The sequence below is a fragment of the Hemicordylus capensis genome, chromosome 4, assembly GCF_027244095.1.
Source record: "Hemicordylus capensis ecotype Gifberg chromosome 4, rHemCap1.1.pri, whole genome shotgun sequence".
Lineage (NCBI taxonomy): Eukaryota > Metazoa > Chordata > Lepidosauria > Squamata > Cordylidae > Hemicordylus > Hemicordylus capensis.
The window spans coordinates 105,062,999-105,087,162 of NC_069660.1; the positions used below are offsets into that span (position 1 = coordinate 105,062,999).

General features: G+C 41.6%; 1 protein-coding gene across 13 annotated transcripts in view; it reads left to right on the forward strand.

The window, feature by feature from the left end:
* SGIP1 (SH3GL interacting endocytic adaptor 1) overlaps window positions 1-24,164 on the forward strand; it is a 221,250-nt gene that overhangs the window by 121,916 nt on the left and 75,170 nt on the right. For 9 of the 13 annotated variants that reach the window (XM_053246554.1, XM_053246556.1, XM_053246549.1 and 6 more), the window contains 6 exons: window positions 2,437-2,461; window positions 3,923-3,974; window positions 6,027-6,112; window positions 9,905-9,997; window positions 14,704-14,778; window positions 20,148-20,603. In XM_053246554.1, coding sequence (XP_053102529.1) covers window positions 2,437-2,461; window positions 3,923-3,974; window positions 6,027-6,112; window positions 9,905-9,997; window positions 14,704-14,778; window positions 20,148-20,603 — 787 coding nt within the window. The remainder of the gene's footprint in view (window positions 1-2,436; window positions 2,462-3,922; window positions 3,975-6,026; window positions 6,113-9,904; window positions 9,998-14,703; window positions 14,779-20,147; window positions 20,604-24,164) is intronic. The other 4 variants (XM_053246557.1, XM_053246558.1, XM_053246559.1 and 1 more) reach the window with 1 other exon arrangement.

Here is a 24,164-nt window from a genome sequence, read left to right on the forward strand (position 1 = left end):
CAGATTCAATGTCTTTCACAACAGGGTGGGGGATGAAATCTGGAAATATTAGCTTTTTGAAGTTGCCTATATGTGAAACTAGGAGAAGATTTAGTATCATCCAATTACTCTCAGATAACTCTTTGCCAAAACTGTATCATCCAAAACTTTCTCTTTTATTTTTATTTTTATTGATCTGTCACTCTCTGACTAGGTATCTATTCTTTCTTCCTTTTTGCTGATCACAGAGGCGCAGCCCGGTAAGAAGTTGAATGACTTTTTCATATGAAAAGCAGGCAGGCAAATGAAATGAAATCCACATTAGTTTAAGTTCAGTTTTTCCAAGATTAGGTTTTTGAGGATGTTTGCTTTTGAAGAGTTGAGGTTTTTTCACATTTGAATTTACAGTTCCAGAGTTAAAATTAGTGTGCTAAGTGGAACATATTCACTAGCTGTGATTTATAGGGGTGTGCAATTCAATTCGAGATCAAATTGATTTGGATTGAATCCAGGGCAATTTGCAGATCGACCTTGAATCAAATCACCCTCAGAATAGAAGGCCTGATTCAGGCTTGAAGAGAATCATCTCCAATTCGACCCAAATTGATTTGGGTGATTCAAACTCCATTTTGAGGCCTATTTTGCGAGAAATACGGGCCTCAAAATGGTGACCCCCCCCGAGAGAACTACCAATTGGGGTCAGTGGGTAGACCAGTCCTCCAAGGTGGGCAACTGGTCTACCCCAGAAAAACAGGTGGGCTGGTCTACCGATTGGGATTGGTGGTTAGTCCAGCCCTCTGCTCTGGGTAGACCAGTCTTCCAAGGTGGACTGACGTGCCAAGTCCAGAGCGAAGGGCTGGTCTACCCACTAACCCCAATTGGTAGACCAGCTGTCCCCAGAAAAGTGGGCCTAAATGGCAACATTTCCCCAGTCTACCAATTGAGCTGGTCTATCAATTGGGTAGACCAGCTTCCGTGGTCTTTTCAGTTTGGATCAGCAGGTAGACCAGCCCTCTGCTCTTCTTAGCATGTCTGCCTGCATCTCAGGACTTATCTACCCCCACCCCTGACCCCAGTTAGTAGAACAGCTTTCCCCGGAGGAAAGTGCCATTTTGAGGCTGGTTTTTCCAGCAAAATGGGCCTCAAAATGGCACTTGAATCACCTAAATAAATTTGAGTGATTTGAGTGATTCTTTGAGACACCTGGCCAAGCAGGCTTTCCTTGATGAATAAGTTTGATGGTTCTGCTATTCGATCTTGAATCGAATCATAGGATTTGATCCATGCACACCCCTAGTGATTTGGTATCCACTCCTGTCATGAAAGACTATGTTTTATGTGTATTTAAAATATGTAAGGAAAGCTGACATCTTGGTTTCAAAAGGAGAGAATTTGGCAGAACAGTATTTACTTTACTGTGAGAAGCTTTCATGAGGGACTTTGCAGCCAGATACTTTGCCTTGCATTTCCTGTAGCATATGACTGCTGAAACACTTCAACATAGCTGACTGTTGACAAGGTTCACATTATAGGGCTGGCTAGGAATAATTCTCATTTTTATTATCTTTAATCAGTTTTCTGCCTATCATGCTACCCATGGTTCTATTCTCCTTGATCATTTCCCTTCCTTGTTTTTTGCTGTTACATGTAGTGGTCTTTGCTGTTACTGCCTCCTTTCTCTAGCATAGAATTTCTTCTAGAAGATATATTATTACATGGCATATGATTTGAAAGGTGCATTGTGTGTGTGCGCGCGCATGTGCTAAGAATTGCGCTAAAAAACATTTACCTTGGCAACTCATATCTATTCCAGAAATACAGCACAAGTTAAGAGTACTGAACAATGGTGACATCTATATAAGCAATAGTAATTCATGAAAAGCTTCCCATATTTTTGCTTGATAGTATGACAAATAGTCTCACTTGTCAATGGCCATTCTGATAGCTCCTTTGAAAAGAGCTTTATGTTTCCTCTTCCTATTTTCAGAATTTTTTGTTTGCTTATTTCATCTACTTTTTAATCTTGTGAAATATCACAATTGAAAATAGCTTCAGTTTCAATCTAGCCTTGTGTTAAAGTGTGTGATACCATGAATGAGTGCATGACTTAATTTTAGAATAGTTAAAATAAATAAATTGCTAATCTTTGGTTTGTTTGACACATAGTTGCAATTAAAAATGGAGACTGTGATCAATTTTCTACTGTTAAGAATCTGGAATTCTCAGGCAATGTGTTTGGTAAAATCTTTCATTCACCCTATCAAATGAGTATGTCTAAACAAAGATGCACAGAAATAGACAGTAGAGAATTCGATCAAAGTTAGAGCATATTTTAGATTGATGATGATGATGATGATTTGTTTCATATTCTGCCCTTCCAACAAAACCAGTCTGTCTTTTATGTATTTGTCTTGAATATCCCTCTATCCTAAACTAGTTTTTTCTTTTTAATTTTAGGGTACAATTAAAAGGAATCTATCCAGTAAGTATAGATTTATATATCTATATACTGATATGTTTAATATTTCAGGAACATAATGTATCTCTGGAAGGCAGATATGCACAGCATCTTTAAAGATGGTGCAGATTTGCTCCTTAATTTTCTTGAGAAACTGAAGAGGACATAGCTCCACATACTGCTTTTTAAATTCTACATAATTTAAGATAAATTAAAGTATCTTAAATAAAATTAAATTTCAGAATGTGATAATGCATTTTAGATCAAAATGCATATGGACTGTCTGCAGTTGGCTGAATGCACAAACTAGTTCAACAGGCCCTAAAATAGCAGATTGGGGTGAAATAAGATTTTCTAAAATTTTACTACATGTGTACTAAACTACTGTATTAGCAAATCATAGATACACCATCTTTTCTAATACTGAATACATTCTATGCTTGTAAAGTAGCAAATGAGGAAGTGCACTATTTTCTATCATTGTATCAGGATTACATACTATAAAGACCCTTTATATCCACCATAATTCAGACCTTGGTTCTAAGAGCTAGCCGCAAAATTTAAGAGCCTTTGTGCCCTTTGCTCCATTGCAAGGGGGACACTCACACCCAACAAAGGCGTCTGCTCCTTGGCGCAGGGATATACTTGCCCCTTCTCTCCAGCAACACCCTCCACTCCATGGGAGCAAACTCCCTGCCTAGTTTGCCCTGCCTTGCTTTCTCACTCCTCTTACTGGTTGCATCTGTTCATCACCCGACTCAAATAAATTCTGGGTGCCATGGTGAGCTGAGATCTGGGAATTGTCAAATCCTGCCATAAGTAATGTGGGAGAAACAATTAAAATATTTAAAAACTCAAGTCAAGTTGGAAAAGCTTATGGGGCAGAGCAATGGCCAGAATGAAAGAAGTTGTGGAATTGTAGTTCTCTCTACCATTGCTGCATTAAAGGATATCACAGTTTCCTTATGTGAATGTTTATTTGGATTGTGAGATTTCACGATAAGGACTTGTCATTGTCAGTTGTATGTATGTACATGCCTTGTTGCTTAGGTGCTTAAGAAATAATAAATATTATAATGAATATTGGATATAACATTTCCAATTCCCTTTATGGTTGGTTTTTTTGGGGGGGTTTTTTTTTTTAGGTTTTTTTTTTTTTTTTAGTGCTTACTAGTACCTCATATAGTAAATATTAGTGAACACTTTAAAAAAAACTGGAGAGGGAACTGGACATTTTGTTAGGTATAGACTGCACCACCTCCTAGTTGTATTTCTAGTATAAATCATGCAAATATCAGCCAGTACACACATAACTCTTTATGCTGAGACACACATTGCAAAAATAGCCTGATGTTCTCTAAAACTATTGAGTTAGAGAGGAAGTTTCAAAGCAGTTGACATTATTCATAGTTGTGTGAATAATTTTGTTGGAAAACCCTATGTTGGAGTCTGCTGGAATACTTAAAGCTGTATATTTTGTGCTAGGTGAGGAGATAGCAAGACCCAGGCGTTCAACACCAACCCCAGAGCTTCTAAGGTCAGTATAAAACAATTCATCCAAGCCATAGAAGGTGTCAGATCCTTTACTTAAGTAGGAAATGTATTATGAAGTATTATTTCCTTCATGCTCTTTCAAGGTTATAACTGTTATCCTGCCTTTGTTCCCTGCACACACGTTTGATATCCACTTTCCAGGCCCTGCCTCTCAACCCCATAACTGCCACATACGTGCCACATACACACATACCTGCCAACATGTTCCTATTTCCCCATTCACCTTAATGGGAAAATAAGGACATGTTGGCAGGTATGCATGCAGACTTATACATGCAAATTGACACGATCCTTGCCCCCAGTCACAAAAATCCACATTATAGACTCTCCAGTCATCCTAATAACCAGGTTAATAAAATCTAGTTACATCCAGTTTTTCTTTGGCTGGAGAATGGATATGAGTATTGGTTCCTGGGGCTTGTACTTTTGGTTCTGTTGCAGCTGGTGCTTGGCATCATGCAAAGGCCATGGTTCAAAGGGGAAGGAGGGGTGAGCTCTCCACAGCATCCCATGGTGTCACCTGAAGGAGCTTGGGGGGGGGGGGTAGGTGGGTGTTGACCTTGCAGACCAGTCCACCATAGGGACTGGCAGACAGCTGCACTCCCGGATATATACGATGTCTTAGGCTACTCTTCTTACTTGGTGTCACCTGGTATCACCTGAAGGACCATTCAGCGAGCAACTGGGCACGTCCACTTGGATAAGGGATTATAGATCAATAATCTTTATAGGTTTGTTCCAGATGAACTGATAATTATGATATTGCTAGGAAACAAAATAGGAAAAAGTGAAGGAAGCTGATAAGCACTTAGACTTGATGTGTATTTTTAATGCATGATTATTTCAATGCACCATTGTTTGAAATATGAGCACATAGTGGGAAATTATGTACAATTTAACTACCTGTTCTTTGAGGAAAGCTTTTACAGTTGTCTGGTTTCAAACTATGTCTTTAGCCTTTCTTCAAGGGAGGTACTGTATATGCAGTAGGTTTTGCTGCATTTGTGCCCAGCAGATAGTTGAGGGCAGTGTCCATTATATACCATATTGTCCAATCGTATTCTGTCACGGGAAAATTATTGGACGGAATCCTTGGTAGGAATGCTGACAAATTGATTTGATAACATTCATTCTTATGTTGGATTAAGACAAGTTTGTAAGAAACAAACAAAATTGCTTTGTTTGCAGTTGCATTGTAAAATATATCCAATATAAATGTGTGTAGCAAAAAATAATACTATGTTACAAACACCTTACTTTTGGTGTTCACAGACATCATGTTTTGGTGGGGGCAGGGAATGCTTCATTTTTTAAAATGGTTTTTGGCTTTAAATAAAATTAACTGAAACTCTTATTAGAGGTATTTTAAAAAATGTTTCTAGAGACACAATTCTAGGAAGAGGATGTTTCTAAAAGCTTAGAGTTTAATTTGTGCTGGGGAACAGGGGATTGCCAGGCATCAGTTTTCAAACTGAGGCCTCAGCCATGAAAATGATGTAAGACTGAATAAGAATGCCTCTGAGCATGTGCAGAATGTTTTTCCTTTACTCCTGAGAAGCTACAGAGAGTCCTCACATATCAGGGATTAGGAGGAATTAGAATGTGGCATTTCTAGACAGACTTGAGTTTCAGCATTCATTTGTTTAGCTTCCTCAAGCTCCATTCCAACTTCAGAATGTAATTATTTGGACTTCATACTTAAAAGAATTTTGCAAGAAAAGTAGTGATAACTAATGACAACATTGCAGTATAATTAGAGGCCCTGAGCTTCCTTGGTTTCTGCTGTCTCATGCCACGATGATGAGTATCTTAACATAATATTTTCCATCTACAGACACGACAAAGGCAGATCCATAAGAAAAAATAGAATTACCAGCATTAAAAAATAGGTACACCAACAGTGTTTTGTTTGTTATGTAAATATCTGGGATCGCGAGCAAAGAGTCTTTTTCCATACAATCAAATCTCTGTCTCCCATCTGCCGAAAATGTACCTGTGCCAGTAATTCTCATTCAATATCTGTATTGCACTGCAGCAAAAAAGCCCCAGAAGATCCTGCAGTTCTAGCACCACTCTTTGGTCCACCACTAGAGTCTGCATTTGAGGAAGAAAAGCTGGAAGGTAGGTGAAAACAAGCTGTGGAGTGATTTAGCTGATGATTTTATGTAGTCACGAAAATAATCGGAAGACAATGTAATCCTTTAATATGCATATTTAACATTATCATGGGACTCACTGCAACTTGAATAAACAATTAAGATAAATGCCAGTCAGGTTAATTGTGTATCTGTGACTAGAAACTTGTCCATTTGTGGGCATATATATTGCAACAGGAAAGGATGCTTAGTAGTTGCTGATAACCACATGGTGCAACTCCACGACTGGAAGCAATCGATATGTGTTGGCTGTCTACAGTTGTTCCCTCCTGAAGCAGCTGATGTCAGCTGCCTTGTACCTTGTCACTAGCTTGATGTGGGATGACCCAGGAAGCTCCTGCCAGTGCCTTGTTGCTTCTTACCACTCTTTCTTGGCCTTTTCTTCCTCTGTCTAACTCAGGTACAAGGTGGGTTGTTTAATTCTTTAGAACTGTGGTCTAGAAGGACCTAGAATCAGGCCCAGCCAAGGAGACAGTCTGCTGTCAGGTTTTCACTCACAGATGGGTGTTCTGGACATCAGATGATTGCACCCCCAGGCCCCAATGAAGACAGGACACTGAGGGGAGGGAGACACAGCCCACCTCAACCCAAACCGCAGAGCTCTGAGTGGTGAGCCAAGCCACCCCCTGAGGAGGGGCCATGCCCAACCCTCCAGGCCGCAAAAACCCTGAAGAGCTGTCCCCTGCCCCATCCCCAACTTCAAATGGTCCTCTTGCCGGAAACCGTTAATCAATCTACCTACCCCACACCTGCACTCTCTTGCCAAGTGACCGAGTATACCCTTAATGCATACCTATGACCCAACCCCAAAGGACTCAGTGAGAAGTAGGCAAAAAAGGCCACACCTAGAACCAATCTGGTGTGACCCCCAAAGTTCCTACTCAGCCCCACTGTTAACTGGCTATCCCTCACTGAATACTGGGCAGGTGGGTGGGTGCTACACTGTGGAGCAACTGATCAGCATAGAGGCCCGGCTGCTTGACTGATTGGCCGATCCTGGCCACATGCAGGGGGAGTCAAGATGGTGGCACTGTGCCTGCCTTCATGTGCCGAGGGCACAACCCTGCCCCCCGCCCCATTGTGCTTGTGCAGTGGCAGGGATCCCCCATTGCACCCCCAGGCCCCAATGAAGACAGGACACACTTAAATGGAGTAAAATAGGGCCACTTTATTGATGTACAGTAGAAATAAGACTTGCAGTGAGGTACCTAACTAACCAGAGTGTGAGTACTCCTCCCGTGTGAGACGGCCTCCTAGGGCCATCTCACACCAGGGTGAAGGGCTGGGTGCTGATTCTGTCAGGCACCAGATCCTGACATCCTCTCACTGCGAGGCTTTCCTCTGTTGAGGGGAGGGTGACACAGCCTACCCCACCCCAAGCCACAGAGCTCTGAGTTGTGAGCCGAGCCACCCTCCAAGTAGGGGCCATGGTCAACCCTCTGAGCCACAAAAACCCTGAGGGGGTTTCCCCTGGGCCCCCTTACCTCAAATGGCCCTCTGGCCAGACACTGTTAAGCAATCTACCTACCCCACACCCGCACTCTCCTGCCACAGAAGTGGGGCAAACCTCTGTTTTGCCCCACTTACCCCCACCCCACTAGCACCTCATGAATACCTTGTTGGAAGTCCGAGAGGAACAGCTCATTACTCCGATCAGACAGACATACTCAATCTCCCCTGAACAGCCACCAGCCTGGGCCAGATGTGGGAGCCCCAACACCCCAAACGGTGACACAGCAGACACGCTTGTCCAGTGGACCCTCTCAGCCCCTCCACCTCTGTTTTGGAACTTGGTTGGACCAAACCAACCACAAGCCTGGCCACCGCGTAGCCAGCCACCGTGGGTCTTGCCCCTGCCGTAGGTATCAAGGCCTTGCCCCACAGCAAGCCAATGTCATTGCCCTCAAGGCAAATGCCGGCTGGTGCTGTAACTGTCCTGAGCCCGACCCCTTCTCTGATTGGCTGATTCTGGCCATGTGCGGGGAAGGGCAAGATGGTGGCACCGTGCCTGCCTTAAGGTGCTGAGGGCACAACCCCGCTCGCTGCCCCATTGCGCTTGCGCAGAGACAAGGACTGGCATTTCATGCAGTTTACTCAAATGAGATAACATCCAAGAAGATGACATGATTTTTATTGTCTATTATTCAAAGAATAACTGACATATAGAATCTGTTTCCTCCAAATTTATTCATTCAGATTAGTGATATTTGGACATTAAACTCATCAGGTTTAACCATTGTCTTCAGCCGGGTTCAGGTGAAAATTGAAGGCCTCTTTCCCTCCTTCCCAGAGAGGGCCCTTTTCTGCTACTGGTAGGCCTGTCAGCAAACAGGCCCAAGCAAAGAAGGAGCCAGTGCTTTATTGGCTCTTAGACTGAAACAGCCCTACTAAGCTATTCCCAATTCATTGATTCTAAATACTATAATAGGCTGTACTAGTTGTTCTCTGCTTATGTGATTAGCATGCTTCTGGTTCATCTAATAACATAGACTAAATTATTCTTCTAGGGTTGCATACACCAGCATAAAGTCTAACAATATTAACCTGGCTTGCTACTTGCATGCATACCAAACCTGTGGTGAGGTTGAAGCAGCACAATGGACTATGATGTTCTGGTTTGTGCACAGGTGTTCAAGGAGTGATGAGCCAGAGGCAGTGGGCATGGTGAGGATAAGTCAGGTTGGGTGACAGACCAGGCAGATGAAACCAGAGGGTCAGAGTAGGCAAGGCAAAATTATTATGAAATTGAATTGCTACTTTATATGACAAGTTGTTCAGACTGCCTGGAAAACTTGGAGGCAAGGGTTTTATAGGGCCTGATGTGCCCTCATTCCATTCAGGGTTAGTTCCCAGGACTCATCCTAGAGGATGCCCACCATCCATAAAGTTTTAGTCTGCCTGACTTTTTGTACCCATGACCTGGGTATACAGAAAAGAAAGTACCAGAGACTAGCTGCTTAAAATGCTGGTTCAAGACTCCCCCTCTGTGGTGTCTTAGAGTGGTCCAACACTTTTGCATTGCATTTCTATATTATGAGTGGACAGATCTGCATGCAAGAGAAATTGGACTTTTAAATTGCATTATATATTGGTGCTGTCCCTACACTGAATTGGGGTAATGCCAGTTTACATGTCAATCCGCTTCCTTTATTTTGATACACAAGAGCATTGCTTTTTTTGCAACAGGGACAAGAAGCTGTCTTCTATCATTAGACCATTGGTTCATCAAGTTCAGTATTTTATATAAGTAGTAGTAGTCTTGTCTACACTGGCAGAAGCTCTCTAGAGATTCAGGCAGACATCTTTGACAGCTCTCCCTGTCTGGAAATGTCAGGGTCTGAACTTTGACCTTCTACATGCAAAGCATGTGTTCCAGCACTGGGTTACAGCACCACCACCCCCGCCAAAGAATCTTGATATCAGAAAAAGAACACATCCTCAACTGTAAACATGGGCAATACAAAATATCTCTTTCACCTAATTACATATATCAAGAAGCCAAAATTATCTATATCAGACTTCCAGTGCTGGAGTCTAAGGTGAAACAAACCCTACCAATGGCGTGCTGCATTCTGTGGGGTAAATGCATTTCTCAGCATGGATAATAATTTGTGTTTTAAAAAGCAAAATGTCACGTAGCTCTTACTGTTTAGTATTGTCTTCAATTGATGCTGAAAAAGAGAAGCTATACTTGGAATTAAGTTCTCATGTTACTTCTAGACTTGTATGCATCATGTGTTTATATCTGTGGCTTCAGCTCCCCTAGATCAACCTGAGGTATGGGGTTCTGTGCAGTCAGAACATCCAAGTGTAGAATCTCCAAATCCATCACGACCTTTTCCATCTGGAAGTAAGTTAAAGTATCTCATGTATGAGAAACTGTCTTGTTTTTACTACAGCTACAGAACACTGAAATATCAGTTGCGATGAAGGGTTATTGCTCACTGCACTGTCATGGAAACAAAAAGATATTAGTTGAATTATGCATTGGAAACCCAGCTTTCAGCATGGGCAAAGTGAAGACTCTCAATTCCTTGGGGGTGGGGGAGCCTCTGTCTATGTGATCTCAGTTTGCAAAGCTAAACCTGACTCTTTATCAGAAAGACAATCACCTAGCAACCAGTGCAGCATGCCATAAATACATGAGCTCTTGATGAGAATCAAAAATCTGATTCATGGCTGTAGAAAAGCAAAATAAAAGTAGTAACTTAATAGGAAACTGTTCCAAACATCCAGTTTGCTTTGGAGATAAAAATTGCTCTTACAAAAATTTCACAGGGCACCAGGTACCTCAGGATTCTGCTACTCTGCTGCATGTGTTCAGATATGATGATGGTGACAATTAAGGGGGCAGGGGGCAGATTTGGGTCACCTACCTTCTACTACTACCAGTGCTTGCTACCTGGACATGAATACACACAACACAAGCTTATAATAGAGTAGCCACATGCTGAGCTGATCCAAAGCCCATTTTGATAGTGTTTAATTTGCAAGGACAACCATGGTGTTATTGTCACCTGCCAGTTTTGTTTCATTTTACATTAGCTTGAATTGCCCCAGTCCAGGTAGTACAAGCAAAAAAGATAGTTAATTTTTAGTCACTGGGTCATTGTTAATTGCATATTATCTTGCAACGACATTTCTTAGCAATCTCTTGTGGCTGTAGCACAGTGCAGTAAAATTTGTTACCTTTTTGTAAGTTACAAAGCCCTATGTAAGTTACAAAGTCCACTTCTTCTAAAGTGTACAAAGTCATGAGAAGTTCTGCTGCCCTTCACAGTTTTTCTCTGGGAAATAAACGACAAGCTGTCTCTCCTTTTTGTTTGTTTTTGTTCCTCTTCCTTCCAGAAAGTTCTGTTGCTATTTCTTTGCAAGTTTACACTTGAGAAGTACAATAGAGCTTATTACGTGTAAGAACGTCTTCTAAGTCTTATGAGTTAGAGATCCTTGGCATCTCACCTGAAGCAGAGCATCTCCAACTAGTAGCTTTGCAACCATCCTCCTTTGGGATCTGCTGCAATAAATCATGGAAGGATAAAGAAAATGAAGATGGCAAGGCAGTACAGGTGGCCCTCATTGGGGGGGTGGTGGTCTTAAGAGCCTCAAAATGTTCCCATGTTCTATAATAGTGTCCAGAAACGACATGACACCAGAAATCATTTCCAGCTACTCCGCAACCAGGAATAGAGAATTTTAGCCTATTTTTGCATCACAGATAAAGAAACTGGGTCTCTAAGACTCAGCTGTGGATACACAAAACCGCAGTTGCTGGAACCATGGGTGAAGAGGGCCACCTGTATACTGATGACACTACAATCCAAATCCTTATATTACCTTTCCCAGCCACTTCATGTAGATGTTGATGACAATGGGGGAAAAGATGGATCTCTGAGGAATACTAGCATAAACTATATTGGATCAAATCATACTCCCTCAGCACCACCTTCTGTAACTGACTGCTCAAGCTGGAGCAGAATCACTGAAACACTGTGCCTCCAAGACCCACCTCAGAGAGCCCATTTAGAAGAATATCATAATTTGCAGTTTTGAAGGCTGCTGAAAAGTCCAGGAGAATCAACAGGGTTACATTCCCCTTCTCTGCCTCTGCAAAAGTAATCCATTAGGGCAACTAAGTCAGTTTTCAGTGCCAAAACTGGACTTGCAGCTGGATTGAAATGGATCCAGATAAAGAGCCAAGAGGCCTGGAGTTAATGGTCACCACCCTCTCAAGTGTCTTGCCCCAAAGGGGCATTTTGCAAGCAGCCAATAGTTGTTTTAATCTTCTGGATCTTGCAACTGTAAGAATGGTGAGGGCTTTTTTCGGAGTGGCCTTATGCGCGCCTGCTTCAGGATAGCTGAGAATCCTCTCTCACACAACATTGATCACCTCCTGGATCCAGCCAGCCAATCCACCTCCCACCAGATGTTGTTAGGATAGACTAAAGTTGAGTGAGTGTGTACTAGGCCTCACCCCAGCAAATAACATTGTCCATATCCTTTGGCTGCAACAACTGCAAGTCATCCCACAAACCAGGACTAGACAGGTCTTTGGACACATCTGTAAACAATACAGCAGCAGTTCATCCTAATGAGCTGGGTGGGGCACCAAATGGGACTGGCAAGCTGGGGGGCACCTCTGGTTCTGGAAGTTCTGTTTATGCCTCTCTCCTCCATTCTGCTGCTATGCTGCCTTCAGGCTGGCCATTCATCAGGTAGAGCTGCATGGACTAGTCAGTAACTAATTAGCCCGCAAGCTCTACCTGATTGAATGCTTAACTTCCAGGCAGAATGGCTCTCATTAACACTGGAACAGGGTAGAATAGGAGGGAGGGACACAGTCTGAGCTGCCAGAATCAGAGGCAGCTGTGCCCTCTTTAATGGCCCCTGGCTCTTTAGGATGAAGTGCTACTGAAACAATACTGCTGAACATGACAGATGCAAGCAATTTTATCCTCAAAATGTTTAGCAAATGTGTCACAATCAACTTCTTAGGGCTCCTACACAACCCTCTATAGGCCAAGCTCAAGTAGGCCTCATACCACTCAGAAAAACTGTGCTGGATGACATTCTGAAGATGCAGTCGTGGTGGTGAAATAAAGTTCACCACCACCACCACAGATTAGGCATGTTAATGTGCTGCTGCCTGTATTCTGCTGAGAGTTATGCCATTAGCTTCCTAGCTGTCTCCCATCTGCTGGTTGCCCCAAATTGCCTGGTAAACCAAGAAGCTTATCATGCTCTGTCTGTCATCTGAAGTACCTGATGTGTGTAGTTGAAATCCATAGATATGAATGATGTAACAGTTTTTACTACAAGTGTGTGCAAATGGATCCCACCAAGCCAGTTTGCCTTGAACCAGTTCAAACAGTCTGATTGTGGACCAAACTGGAGGCAATTCAGTCTGAGTTCAAACTGAACCAAGCCCAGCTCGGGTGGACCAGTTCAGCACTGAATGGGCAGCAGGGGGGCAGTGAGAGAAGTAGATTAAGAGTCTTCTTACCACTCCATGCAGCTGCCAGCACCACTGCTTGCCCCCCGGCACAGCCCATAGCCAAAGCAAGCGCACCCTTCCATCCTTTACCAAGCTACCACCATGTGGATGGCTTGGTAAAAGACAGAGGGGCGCGTGTCCTTTGGATATGGGCTGCTCTTTTGGGTGAGCGGTGGTGCTGGCAGCTGTGCTGGGTGGTAAGAAGACCATTTATCTACCTCTCTCACCACCTTCCCTCTGGCTGCCCCTTTGCAGGAGCGAAGACCACCACCCATTTTCTTGTTAAAGGAGAATCCTAACCGGATTCTCCTTTACAAAATTTGCCCACCAAACTGCTGAACTAGTTCAGTCAAATGGACTGGACCAGCCCATCAGGTTGACTGAACCAGTTCGGCACCATGAGATTCAGTTCAAATTCAATTGGTAAAGGACAGAAGGACATGTGTGTTTGTGGGTGGGGTGTGAGCAGTGGTGCCTGCAGCTGTGCTGGATAGTAAGAAGACCCTTTATCTACTTCTCTCACCAACACCAACCCCTGGTTGAACCTTCACAGGATCCAGGACCCCCACCCCATTACAAGTATTAGCCGCCAAACTGCCAGACCTGTTCAGTCAAATTGACTGGACCAGCCCATCAGTTCGACCGAACCAGTTCAGCAGCATGTAGTTCGGCTCGAATTTAGTTTGAATTTGAACTGAACTGTGACTTTTGGTTCATGCACACCTCTAGCTTTTACTGCAAAATGCTAATATAAAATTTTGGAGGAAGATATATTGGATTATTAAAAGGAATAAAGGAGTTTGGATGTGCTTCAGCAAAATATTGAGATTCTCTGTGTAACAGTGATGCACATTAATTGACCTGTAATCATCATCTAATAGAGCAGCCAGATTAGCATATTGATTTCATGCTAAAATAGCAGTTGTATTTCTTATCTGTGGCACATTACAGATTTGTGACAGGTGTGCAATTAACCTTTGCTAACACTGTTCATCATTCACCAAGAATGTGCCATTGTCTTTGTGGAAACTATTAAAATAAGCTCTTTTTTTGGTCATGCAGACTGCAAACATTCCAGGATGTCTAAACAAATAGAGTTACTCATTTCTTTCTCTCATGCTCTTCTGCCTGTTTCATTAGTCCCTTGTTTTCTGGTATTATTTTTAGAATAATTCTCTGGCATAGGGACTGTGTTGGTATAGCACTTTTACGAAGTTGTAGAGGTGGATCCAGAGAAGCACAAGCAGAGTGCCACTCAAGCAGTGGGGTTTTTCTGCTTTCTCTCTCACACTGCTGCCCTTTGCACTCCCTGAAATACTCCTGAGGATGGGGGGGCCATTGAGAATGGCATGTGGTGCAGGGGACTCTTCAACAGGCCGGGAAATTGGCTAGAATAAATAAATAATTAAATAAATTGGTGGGGCTTGCATGAATGGGAGTGCTTTCTGCCCATGCAAGGGATAGTTTGAATGGATCTCTAGATGTGACATAACTTTGCAAATATTTATTCTATGAGCTTTGCCTCTTATTAATTAATTTTGTATTCCTTTTGTGTCTACATGTAGCACCTCCACCACTTCCACCTAAAAATATTCCAGCTACGCCTCCCCGCACTGGTTCTCCTTTAACTATTGGAGTAGGTAAGAATATGTGATACAAATATCTACCAGGTGTGTAAGGTCTATGCTAGGCTATCAGAGCCAGATCCTGCAAATAACAAAGCTTCTGTTGGTTTCAGTGTACATCTGAAATCTTAATGTTAATGGAATCTGAACCCTTGTAATCATTGTTTTTTGTAATAACCATATTATTGAACACATTTTACGCATACATAACACCCATATATTTAATATATTCATCTGTCAGTTCAGATATCTTAGTAGATTTTTCTATGGAAAAAAGATCTGGTGGGAGTCTAAAGCATACTCTTTTTCTAGATTTTGAAATGATAAATTGCTGCTTGTGAATACTGAAGAGGTTTTCTGTAGAAAGATGGCTATAATTGTAAAATTGTCTATGAAGAATTTGTCAGTAGATTATTAATGTATGTGCGGTAGTCAATTTTGTATAAGGAAGGAAGCTTTAGTAAGCTGTCATGTATTTTAGCTCATCAACCCTGCTGATATCAGCTGGAGACCTGGTTGTAGAATAAAATTAGGTTCTATCATGGAATTATGGAGTTCATAAGAAGTATGAATGATGTTACATGTAGCTGAGATGTTCTAGGGATCGTACTTGAAGAAAAAGATATTTGGGCACATAGAAAGAGGAAATAAGGTGCTGATAGGCATATAATTCATGTTGCAAGTGAACATTATCAGCTGTATGATCTGGCTTGTAAACACTGGGAGAGCCAGTACTTTGAATGGGATTTTTAAGTATAATTTATGTGTTCAAATAAAACTCAAAGCTAGCTTCTGAAAAGATATGCTTGGTATGGAACACAGATGTTATCTTGTGCAATGCATGCACACATGGCACTTTAAAAGTATTTTCTTCCAGATATAAATAACTTTTGAATTAAAAAATTCATGCTCTGTCCATCAGTATTTTATCCATATATATACTACCATTTCCCCTGGAATCTAAGCTGTTGAGTAGAGCAAATGAATGAAGTTAATTGCACATCCATGTGTGATCATATATTCTTGGGTTGGTCGCTTGTACAGTTTAATGTATTATAAACAGGACAATCAGGACAGAGAGTTTTATTTATTTCTTTATTACAAACCTTACATTAATTCCTAAACCATAGTTTTCACTTTGACAGTATGGCATGAAGTGTAATTTTTCCCAAACTCACTTTGAACTTTGAACTTACAGGTAAAGATTAAGCATAGTGTTTTCAGGATTGAAGCATGCTCCATTCATTCTTCTGCATGCATGTATGGCCTGGAGACCTGGGCACACTCTTCGACAACATAGACATATTACAAGCTGCCCATTCAGTGACTCTAGCAAAAAATAAAAGGAAGCTGATTGCAATGCAGGGGCGGAGAGGGGCGTTGAATGAAAAGATGTATGCCACCACCTGGTATTATTTTGTAGTGTTCACAAGCTGAACATCTCAACTATACAAAACAAACATCTCAGTGAACGTTGTGCCAGTTTGCCCCCTTAACGAGAGCAATATTGTCCTAATAATTTTAAGGTGGCAGGTGTTACCTTCCAGTAGTAAATTTATTAACTGTGATCCAGAGGTGTGCACATACACTCCTTTCTCTGAAAAGAAATCTTTTTTGGCAGAAACATTTCCCATTATATGAGAATAGAATATATACATGCACTATATGGAGATATACATATATTAGGTCTGTGTGTGTTGAGAAAATTCAAATTCATATTCAACCTGATCTGAATTTGACAATATCAGATTCAGATTCGATGAGCTTTGGCAATACCCGATATCAGATCAGATTTGGAATCTGAATCCGAGTTGCAACTTAGATTCTGATTTTTCCCCATAGAAGTCAATGGATATATCAAAATAAAATCACCAGTTGGTCCTAGAGCCTTGAAACCTTTCACACATGTGGGGAAGGAGATCAGGGCCTGTTGTAGTGAATTTGAAGAGAATTGGTTAATGCCCTGCTTTTTTTGTGAATTTTTGAAAACTTTGTAAAAATGGGTAAAAATGGTAGAATCCGACTTGTTTCAAGCCAGAACTTTACAAAAACATCTGAAACTGAAGACCATTATTCCACCAGCATGTGGAGGAATCTGCCCTTTGCCTTCATGAAAAGGGGTAACAGCATGCCCCTTTTGCCCTCCCCCCTTTTATATTTCTGGAACAGATGGGCATACAGCTATGAAATCTGGCACACATGAAGGCCACTTTGGAAGGACTCTGAGTATTCCCCCCCCCTCAAAGCTATGGGTGACGCTTCTGATTTTTGGTGAATTTTTTAAATTTTAAAATGGCTTAAAATGGTTACATTTGGCTTGTTTAAAGTCAGAACTTTACAAAATGTTTTAGATCTAAAGCCCCTCCTTAGACCATACTTCCACCACATGTGGCCCCTCCTCCACCCCGTGTGGACATTCCTTTGATTTTATATTAATTTTTTTGTTCATTTCAGGAACGGGCAAATCTTTTGAAAGGAATTAAAAGGACTTCACATCTTTTAATCTCTTAATGCCTAGAAGGAAAGTGAGAAATTATTTCTAAACACAAAGACAGAAACATTCAAAGTACTGTCAGTTTTACGGACTGTGTGCTTCTGCAATGGGGAACAAGCTGAAATTGAGTCAGCTTGTTCCCCATAAGACAGAGGTACTGTTTGTAGGGGGTTGGAATCCAAGAGATGGTTGGACCTGCCTGTTCTGGATGGAGTTTCACTCCCCCTAAAATATCAGGTACATAGTCTGGGAGTGCTCCTGGTTTCTCAGGTGAGGCAGTGGCCAGGAATGCTTTTTATCAGCTTCAGCTGATACACCAGATAAGCATTTCTGGAGGCAAATGCCCTTGTGCTACAGTGGAACATATTTTGGTAACCTCTAGGCTTGACTGCTGTAATACACTCTACATGGGGCTGCCTTTGTATGTAGTCCAGAAATTACAATTGGTACAGAATATGGCAGCCAGATTGGTTTCTGGGTTTACCCGAAGGGACCATTTAACACCAATTTTGAAAGAACTGCACTGGCTGCCAATACGTTTCCTAACAAAATACGAAATGCTGGTTATTACCTATAAAGCTCTCAATGGCTTGGGTTCAGGATACTTAAGAGAGTGCCTTCTCTGTTTTTAACCCTATCTCCTATTAAGATAATCTGGAGAGGTACAGCTACAGTTGCCGTTGACGTGTTTGGTGGCAACTCAGGACCAGCCCTTCTCTGTGGCTGCCCCGGGGCTTTGGAATGCACTCCCTGCTGAAATAAGAGCATCTCCTTCTCTGTTTGCTTTTAGGAGGACCCTGAAGACGTACCTGTTTTCCCAGGCTTTAAATTTAAATTTAAATGTGTTTTTATTCATTGACATTTTAATCTGTTTTATGAATTTTAACTGTTTTATATATTTTTATATTATGTTTTCACTTGTACACCATCTGAAGAGTTCTATATTAGGTAGTATAGAAATAAGATAAATAAATAAAATAACGGTATGCCCATCCATTCCAGATATATAAAGTGGGGGCAAAAGGAGCATGCTGTTTCCTCTTTTCATAAAGGCAAAGGGCAGATTCCTCCACATGCTTGTGGAATTATTTATTTATTTATTCATTCATTCATTCATTCATTCATTCATTCCATTTCTATACCACCCTTCCAAAAATGGCTCAGGGTGGTTTACACAGAGAAATAATAAATAAATAGGATGGATCCCTGTCCCCAAAGAACTCACAGTCTAAAAAGAAACACAAGATAGACACCAGCAACAGTCACTGGAGGTACTGTGCTGGGGCTAGATAGGGCCAGTTACTCCCCCCCTGCTAAATAAAGAGAATCACCATGTTAAAAGGTTCCTTTGAACATGGTCCAAGGACAGTCTGAATGATGGTCCAAGGACAGTTTTACGTTTCAGAAGTTTTTGTGCGTTCTGACTTGAAACAAGCCAGATTCCACTGTTTTTATCCCTTTTAACAAAACCCCCCAATCCTTTTCAAATTCTCTACAGTGGGCCCAGACCCCCTTCCTCACATCTGTGGCAAGCTTCAGGGCTCTAGGACCAACTGATGAGTTTTAGTTAATTTGTTTTGATTTCTCCATTCAGCTCTATGTGGGGAAACCCTTTTCCATATTGTTAGTTCTGAAATTCTGAAGTATTTCCAAAATCCATTTCAATATTTTGGAATTAATTCTATCTTTATTGATTTGATTTTTTTTTTTAATGGATTTGGATTTTACCAATTTTTACTGAAATCCATTTTTTAAAATCCAAATTTGCACAGGCCTAACCTATTTACATGTGCTACTATGCAGTCAGGATTACAAAATTAGAACCATTAGATGCAATCCGAAAAAGACAGTTGTGCTTAAATCCTAGTGATTTCAGTTAAACAAACCCACTTTGGATAGAATCCAATTAGCACTTAGTCATTAGTCAGAACTCCTGTATTGAACTTGTTGAGCATTTCCTCTCATACAGTAGAATGGGCAGTCCCTGCACATGGCTTTTGTGTCATGCCCAGTGTATGGGGCAAAATGCTGCAAATTAATAATATATTAATTAGTCCGGGTTCAGACACAGCGGCCAGTCCTGATTTGTTTTAAACCAGGACCCAAAGCTGCAAATCTTCAGTCTTTACATACAAAAGGGAGCGGGAAACATGCAAGTCCAAGATTTGTGACAATAATGCTAAACTGTTATTAAACCATGCAGTAACTGGACCTGGCCTTAGTCTATGGTGTCTTCCAGCTCTAACATTCAGAGATGAAAGTGTCCAAATTTTTTTTTTAATTTCTCTGCTTTAGCAAATCGTTAGTGATGAAATCTGTTTTCATGTGGATTAAAAGGGTATACTTGTGCAGATGTAAGAGATGGTAATAACTGCTCAGCTCAAGAATAGTGTCCTGTAATAATGTATATCTTCAGAGGTTATGTGAAAACATTGCCAAAATGTATATTGCGGAACACAAATATACATGGTGTATTTATATTTTCAGTGTAAGTATCTGCATGCAAGTTGCCATATTTGGATTTCAGACTACTTTGAAAGTTTGCTTGTAACATTTACTGACAAAGTCACTGTGTTGGCTGAGTTGTCCAAGCGTTTTTCCTAGATAATGATTATGCCATTTGAATATATTTGCATGAATAATATGTAGGCAGTATGCACTGTGTGCTGGTCTACATAAAATGTATTTCAGTAAAGTATTTATATAATACATGTCACCTAACATATTTGTGCACATGAATTATGTTCCCAAGAGCACCTTATAAATATGGTATTAAGATGTCTGTGCTAGAATGTAGCTGATTTCAGAGCCCCATACGTAAGTAGAGCATTAGTGCAACATAGCTGTAAAGTTGATGTTAAAGTTTAAAAATCAACTACTTTGACCACAGGAAATGACCAGACAGCAACAGAGGTCAAAAGTGACAAACTACCATCAATCAATGACTTGGACAACATTTTTGGCCCAGTATTATCCCCCAAGTCTGTTGCTTCTAACGCGGATGATAAGTGGATCAGTTTTTCTGATCAGTCCCCGGAAAACGTAACTCCAGAGGTGACTTCAAGGGAACAAGTGGTATCCCCACCTGTGACATCAGAAACCCCAGATGAGCCTCCAGAGGCTGAAACCTCTCGCAGTGTTCCTTCTCCACTCAATTTAGAAGAGGTTCAGAAGAAGGTTTCTGAGCAGACCCACGTTAAAGATGATAACTTAGCATCAGCAGCATCTCCTAAAGATTTTGGGGTGGGACAGAGAGCAACACCACCTCCCCCTCCACCGCCTACCTACAGAACAGTGGTGTCATCACCCGGACCCAGCTCTGGCGGTGGCACAGGAAGCACCAGTGGTATGTCTAAACAGCTTTGAGTGTGCTTCAGTGTGGCCATGAATGCTGCCTTGTGAACACAAACCTTTTTAACTACTCTTAGTTGGTTGGCTTTTAAGCATCAGTCATTCCCTGTATTTGATTGTACTGTGCCCAGTGGCTATTTATTTATTTATTTATTTAATTTGAGTGCTCTTGTGGTCCAACTTAACATTCGAACCCTTGATGCTATGTGTTCTTTCCCTACCATTGCTGAGTGTGTAGTATGTATGGGAAAGCTCTATGTCCTTAATACTAAGAAGAGGTGGAAAAGCTGTCATCTTAAATTTAGAGAACTCCTAGTATATCAGACTTACTAAGCAAGAAAGCTACTGACTGAGCCGCTGCTCTCTCCTACTATGTAACCATGCTTCCTTTCTGCCCATTAAGGAGATATGGCTTCTAGTTTTTCTCCAAGAGGAAATAGCCAAAGATATTCCTTTTTGCCAAATGAAAACAAACTTTCCTCTGAGAAGCAGAGATACCTTAATAGATTTCTAGTTCAGTAGAGATGGCAATTGATGACCAATAGGCATGACAGAAACACTGCAGCCCCATTCAGCAACCCCCCACCCCCACTATTCATGCTCATAGCTCCAAAAGCGGACAGGAAGTCCCGCCCTGGAGCTGTCATTCAGCCCCACTCCAGCCACTCATGGTTACAGCAGGGGTCATCTGCAGAGGGACCTGCTGTATCCATGAGGGAAGACGCTTCCCTTAACGGCAGCCTGAGTCACCCTCGGCTGCCGATAATGGAAGCACCTTCTCTCATGGTTAAAGCAGGTCCCTCTGCAGACAAACTCTGTTGTAACCATGAGCGGCTGGAGAGATGGAGGGAGTGACAGCTCCAGGGCAGGATTTCCTATTTGCTTTCAGAACAGTAAACATGAGGGAAATGTCTGAATGGGGCTTATATGTCGACTGACAGGATCTCATGTTAGCAAACCTCCCTGTGTCTTTTGGGTGCAAGAAGTTTAAATAACTTCAGTTGTTCACCAGTGTTAAGCGTCTCTCCCCCCACCCCCAGCCCCCAAGACATCTGCCTATAGTGCATATGAACAACAAAAACATATTGGGGATTTTTGTTTGTTTGTTTCTTTGTTGTTTTTGTTTGTTTGTTTGTTTGTTTGTTTGCACCAATGTGAGGTAGGTGAGACAGGAATCTTAAGTTTCCATTCAGGTTAAAGAACAAAAGATTAATTTTGAATTTTTCCATTAGAGCACTGTTGCCCTAAATATTCAAATCATTTTATGCAAAATGTTTCTCCAAAACTCATATAACATTTTGCAGAGGATAATTGCTTGGGGGCAGGGACAGTTGTTGCGGATTGCTACAGTGACTCAAGTAAAGAAGGTGGATACTGTCCAAGACTATTTCAATTCCCAGTTACTTCTTTCATAGGAGGTCAGTTTATCCATATTTCTGGTTTTAGAACTTTTAGAAGACTAAAAGTTCATGGAAATAAATTGTAGTTCAGAATTACAAGGGTTTTTTTACCACTGCCGTCAGAAATTTACTTTGGGATATGGCAGTGTGTTGGGTTGGGGTAAAGCAGAATCTCACTTGCTCTTAACCCCAACCCCCTCCTTGGAAAAAAAAAATCAAAAAGCAAGAATAATTTCCCTTTAGCTTCCCACTACCACCATCTATTCCCTCAGGAACAGAAAACTACTTCCTTGAACCCTTGTAGCGAGGTAAGGTGAGCGTGGGGGGCAAGGATGAACAGTCAGAGATGAGACAGAACAGATTAAAACAGATAACTTTATTGAATGAACTAATTAAAAAAGATTGTGTTAAGTGCTTGGTTACAGTTTGTTTCAGAGTGAGAATGTGATGTAAAAGCTGGATGGGATAGCAGCAATCCCTAACGAAACTGAAGACCAGATTTCTCTCCCCAATACTATCAAATTTAGGTCACTCAAACAAAAATCCTCCCTCCATTCTGGTTTAGCCAATTCCCCAACTCTAGGCTGGCTCAGCCGCAGTTTTATGCACTGAACTAGCAATGAGTGTTCAGTCTTACAGCTTTCAATAGGCCACTATCTTCTGGAATTTGTCCTGGTTTGTCACTTCCTGGTTTCTTCACAAGATGTTCCCCTTGGGCTTCTCTTCAGGTCTGCACAGCTTCTTATAGTTCAGGGTTCTGCTGCTCCATCCATCTTGCTTTCTGCTGGCCTCCTGGCACCCAAAGCCATTTCAGCTCTCTCTGCTGCTCCTCTTCCTTTCTGCTGCTGTTTTTCACATATGCTGCCACATTCCTATCTTCTAGGATCCTTCTCAGAACCTTCTCAGCTTGCTGTCCCTTGTCCTGTTCTTCTTTCTTTCACAGCTGATTGATGGTTGAAACTCTGAAATCCTCTGTTGGTTGGACCTCTCAGCATTGTATTCCCATTGGTTCCAAGCTGGAACTTCTAGCCAGTCATCTTCTGACCCAATGAATGGTTTAATGTAGCCCCCAGGCCGATTCCCATTTGCTGACACACACACACACACCCCGCACCCCCAAATGTGCATGTTATATATGTACCAAAAATCACCTCAGTTACGGTATCTTTCAGAAAGCACTCTCTCACCTGATTGATGGCTTCCAACAGTGTAACAGTTTTCGCTGCTGGCTTAACTGACAGGCTTCTATGTCTCACACAGACCTTCCAGTTAAAAAACAACAACATTATGATAAACAAGTTTAACCGTATAAAGGCTGCAAGTTCTCTACAACAGCCAAATGGCCAAACCTTTGTAGTGGTCTACACGCTCTTGTAATTAGTGATTGGCAAACTCTTCCTCAGCTCCCCTTTTTAGAGTTTTTGAAGGTTTCTTTGACTTATCAGAAAGCCTCAAGATTTTTTTCTAAGTATTCTCAAGGATGGTGTAAGAAAGAAAGAAAAAGAGTGAAGCATGTCCTCCACCCCACCCTTTAAAAGCAAAAAAAAAACACCTTAGCCTTCATCAAAGGTAACTGGTGAAAAGGAGGGCTCACCAAAGACAGAAGAGGCCTTCCTGGCATCTCTTTAACTGGAAATTGAGCTCCTCAGCATGCTCACAAGTGCCATTTCTTCCTGAGGAGTATGGAATTTTTAGTCTTCTCTGCCTCCCTATTCAACTTGGAGGCAGTGAAAACCAGAAATCTCATGCTCCCTGGAAGAAAATAATGTAGCTTTCTCCCAGGAAAGCTATCTCCTATTTAAAGCAAGGTCTCCCTACAGCTAGTTTTTCTGTCCCCTTCTCTTATTTTGCTTTGGGAAAAGAACTAGCAAATATGACCGACTGGTGTGGGGCAGAGGGGTGGGTGGGACAGAACTCTATTTTGAGCTGGAACAAAATCCAATGGAGTCTAGACCCAACTTGAAATAGGGTGAGACTTTTCAAACAACCCGAGTTTGCAAAATGAGCAAAACATTCACATTAGCCTTTTCAAAAGCATACAGGTGAAACTCGGAAAATTAGAATATCGTGCAAAAGTCTATTAATTTCAGTAATGCAAATTAAAAGGTGAAACTGATATATGAGACAGACGCATTACATGCAAAGCGAGATAAGTC